General features: G+C 39.9%; 1 protein-coding gene across 2 annotated transcripts in view; it reads right to left on the reverse strand.

The window, feature by feature from the left end:
* Positions 1 to 274: 274 nt before the first annotated feature.
* Positions 275 to 4,450, reverse strand: part of nt5c1aa (5'-nucleotidase, cytosolic IAa) — a 24,716-nt gene continuing 20,540 nt past the window's right edge. For both annotated transcript variants that reach the window (XM_037692758.1, XM_037692756.1), the window contains exons 5-7: positions 3,513 to 3,635; positions 1,765 to 1,949; positions 275 to 749 (exon numbers count right to left, since the gene is read on the reverse strand). In XM_037692758.1, coding sequence (XP_037548686.1) covers positions 393 to 749; positions 1,765 to 1,949; positions 3,513 to 3,635 — 665 coding nt within the window. In that variant the 3' untranslated portion in view covers positions 275 to 392. The remainder of the gene's footprint in view (positions 750 to 1,764; positions 1,950 to 3,512; positions 3,636 to 4,450) is intronic.

Genomic DNA, 4,450 nt, shown 5'->3' on the forward strand with positions numbered 1-4,450 from the left:
ATAGCTCAACTCTGAACAACATTCATTGAAGTGGTTTACTTGAGGAGTCAGTGAAGCTAATTTAGTGTCTTCCAGCATCACAGAACTGAAGTAGGTTTTTGGAAGACAAAAGAAATCTGAGAGAAATACTGAAACCATCATCCATCTGAACAGCTGTACAAGACCTACGAGAATCAAATGTTGCAAACCCCCATCAGCAGACAGGAGACTAAACTGACATTCACATTGTTGTTCAGGCCACCTCAGGTTCCAGACCTCTTCTTGACCTTTGACTTCAAAACATTTCATAATATAAGTTAAGCTTCACACTTATTCAACCTTTCGTTTCTCCCAAAAGATGTTTTCCAATCCATTCCCTTTTCTATGTCACTGGCATAGAAAGTCCTGTCCTTTTACTTCCCCACACTCGTTTTCTGTGCGGTGTTACATTTCTGTGCAACGCCATAAGGAACATGGGCAGCGACGGTGCCCATCTCTGCTGCTCCCTCCACATGAAACATCTGATCATCGAAGTAGATGTGAGGCCTGATCTTCTCTAGCATCGGGCCTTTGGGTGCACCTGCAAGGAACAATGCCTCGTCGATCTCCAACCCCCAGGCCCGGAGCGTCTTTAGTGCTCGAATCCCAGAACTTGCTGCGCTCCGAGCGGTGACCAGGTAGGTGCGGATTGGACAGTCCAGGCGTTGGCCTTTAGCATAAAACTTTTTCTGAAGCTTCCCCAGTGCCTCCAAGAAGCCTTTCAGGGGACCCTGTAGAAAAGGAGAGGTCGGGGACAGAGTTTTATTTCAGTTCTACAACTTCAAGTTCAAGTAACTTTATTATCCCTGAGGTGCAATTAGTTTCACAGTCAGTCGAGATATAAAACATCCATACTACACAAGACATTAAGACATTAAAATAACAATACGGAAGGCATCAATGTTCACTGAGAAGCCTGATCACTTCAGGCATGAATGAGTTGATCAGTCTGTTTCTCCTACATCTGGGCTGCAGATACCTGCGTCCAGATGGAAGCAACCTGAACTCACCACGGAGTGGTGATCAGGATCTGCCAGAATCAGTCTGGCCTTGTTCAATGACCTCACCTTGTGTAGTTCAATAAGGTTCTGTAGGGCTAGGCCAGCAGTTCTGCTGCACATCCTGACAATCTCTGAGAGTTTGTTTCTACTGTGTGTGTTTTGTTTTCTTCTATTTTTTTAATGCCTCAGTTTATGTATCTGTATCACAAAAAACATTGGTTGTGGTTGTAGAGCAACACAGTTAACAGTTTATTGATAATCTTTTTAAGAGCAGCTGACAGCCCAAATCTTTGAATTCTACCACTGGAACCATTCATCCAACCTTCATTATCTCTGTTTAAAACTTGTCCTTAAAATCCACCTCTTTTCATTGGATTTAACAATTTTTAAAGAACTTGTGTCTTAAACTTTTATGTGATTTTTCAATTTTATGTATTTTAATGTTTGTTTTGATTTTATTGTTTGAACTGATTGGTTTTAATTCACTGTTTTTGATAGTTTTATGTGAGTCGTGTTTCAATGTTGGCTCTGTGCAGCACTTTGGTCCACTTTCAAGTGACTTACAAACAATGTTGGAGTTGATTGGACTGGATAGGTTGGATCTCTTATTAAAACTGATTTGAGAAAGAAATACATTTCTGTAGTCTCTTACATGGAACAAGTGTGGGGGAAATGATGGTTTCCAGAAGAATACATGACATAAACGGCAATGACTGAGTGAAAATATGATGTAAATTATACAAACATGATCCAGTAGAGTGTCTTCATTCTCCCTTTCATGTTCGAAGAATTTGTCCAGCCCGTGGGCTTTGAATATACGCTCAGACTCATCCGAGAAGAGGACGGCGTCACCGTCGAACGCCACTCTCAGCTGAGACTCTGACACCTCTGTCAGCTTCTCAGGCATAAACATGGTGGCCGCTGCAATGCCTGCACACAAACACAATGCACAGATGTGTAAAATGAGCTTTTGTTAAACGGGATTCCAAGAATGCAGCGATTGTTGTATAAAGTTCTCATTGCATCATTCACTTTTCATTGCTGAACTTTGAACTCTGCATTTTAACTCATCAACTAAACCTTCCCACTAGAAACCCCATTACTTTAGTGTTCCTGCCTGTAGTGCACGGTTTTACAGATACCAATGTTGTACCAACTTTTGATTATATTTCTCCTGAAAATAGGATCAGCACCAACTGATGATTATTCATTCTGTGAGTGCAGCTACAGCGTGCGCGCTCAGGACATTATTACCTGCAGTGTTCCTTCAATGAGGACTGAACTAGGTAAAAGGACCTTCGTCTACTCCACTCCTGTTTCCTGGAATATCTTGCAAAAAGATCTGAAGCTCTCGACCTTGGCCTCTCTAAGTGGCTTTAAACATCTGCTAAGTTCCTGGCAAAAACCAATGCAGACATAAAGTTTGTTTTCTCAGTCATCCAGGTATATAACAACAAAAAAGGTTGAATCATGTCATCTGGACTTCGTTTTTTTGTTAAAAAGAAACGTTTCGCCCCTCATCCAAGAGGCTTCGTCAGTCTGAGGCCTAGCCATCTGGTATTACCCAGAAGCCACCCTGACTCTTGTGTTTCAAGCCTGCCTCAGATACCCCTGAAGTCTGGCCGACATGCAGACATGTTTCTGTTTTTAGTTTTCTACATCATTTTACAATCTAGCTGTTTTAGTTTTGTTGTTTTAATACCATTTTCTTTCATTTGTTCTTCTCAATTTGTATGCTTTCATTTATGATTGTCTACTGTTGTTTTTTTGTCCACTGTTGTCGTCACTCTTTGTTAAAATTCAGGACTTTCTTGTAAATGAGTCCCCGAGGCTCAATGGGACTAAACCGAATAAATAAAGGTTGAATGAATTAAACCTTTCATTTTTATTAAACTGTCCAGATGACCTGACTGAAAAATGTTGGATTATATTCATGGATTACTGAGCATGGACTTTGTTGCTTTCATTTTTATATGAGAAAATCAGATCATAATAAAAACCTCTGGGTATATTCTTGGCTTTCACATGCTTTTCTACTTTGTTCTGGCTCTTTTACGGTTTGAAGTACATCTGTAAAAAGCAACAGATGAAAATAATACAGTATATTGTCATATTTTTGATTATTTGTGATCAGTAATACTAATACTTTTTTCTATCTAAAAAGTATTCTGAAAAAGGATAAGGGGCCGCGCTCTCAAGGAGCAGCAGCAACGTGCACTCCGCCCGTCTTTCGGACGACTCTACGAACATAATCTCACTGTATTTCGGTACAATGATAATAAAAATTATTCTGATTCTGATTCTAATTGTGATTCAGAATCACCTCAAAGAGACTTAGTTTGCTGCTGCCAAAAGTTTAGATGATATATGTTTAGCCTTTCTACAGGTAACCACTGAATGAAGTAATCACAAATGTTGTGATATTTGTACGTAACATTTTACAGATTGCCTTTGTGGTACTGAAAGAATGTATGTCCAGCAGTGCATGTTCACCTTCAGCCAGCGCCTCCCTGACCTTCTCAGCATCTGCAGACAGGTAGAGGTCAGTATGCCAGGCCTTCAGGTAACCTATGGGACTGCTGCCGCCCGTCATACAAAACCTCTCGATGAAGAGGTCTGGGAAAAGACAGGAACAGGGTTTACTTTTCACTACGCCATTTTCTGTGAAATGTTCAAGTTCATTATGTTAGGAACATTGAAGGTAGTATTGATACATTTTGTACGTAAGATTTTGGTCAATATGTGGGTTTTCAGTTTGTTTCCAAGCTCACGATTAAACAGTTCAAAAGTCATGAAAGTAGAAGTGAAAGGAGTATGTGCTCAAGGAAAGAGTGATAGGATAAGCCTCCATATGCATTAAAGAAGGACGTGATCCAAAGAGGTAAAATAAGAACATAGAAAAGCAGAACAGCACTGAAAGTAATTAAGCCAGGAGGGAAAGTATCTGTTTGCATGTTTTCTAAGAAGGCTCATAGGTCACTGGTATGATCTGATCTAAAGAGCAGCAGAGACTCAGTATTTGGATAAGGAGAGGTAATTGGATCCTTGATTACAGGCTTGTAGATCATATCGGTGTTCTCAGGTGGAATGAGCTGATCTTATTGAAAAATCAGTGAGAGCACAAGATTGAGGAGGGCTGGAAAGGTCAGGTGTGATGTTGAATATTGTTGAGATGAAAATGTCAGTAGAGTAAAATTAGGTAGAACTGAATGTTAAATGTAGGTGAAGTCCAAGACAAATTATGTAATACAGAAGTCAAAGGGGTTAGGAGATTTAGTAATAGGACTGCAAGTTTATGGCATTTACAGAGTAGCTGTGGGTTTAAACCACATGTAGGCAACATTTCCCCCAGGAGATGATTTTAAATTTTTATTGAGTCAAAGGGCCACAAAATTAGGTAAAATGTAGGTAAAGTATGCTACCATAACATA

This window comes from Nematolebias whitei, chromosome 19 (genome assembly GCF_014905685.2).
Source record: "Nematolebias whitei isolate Nwh7 chromosome 19, NemWhi1, whole genome shotgun sequence".
In the NCBI taxonomy this organism is placed as follows: domain Eukaryota; kingdom Metazoa; phylum Chordata; class Actinopteri; order Cyprinodontiformes; family Rivulidae; genus Nematolebias; species Nematolebias whitei.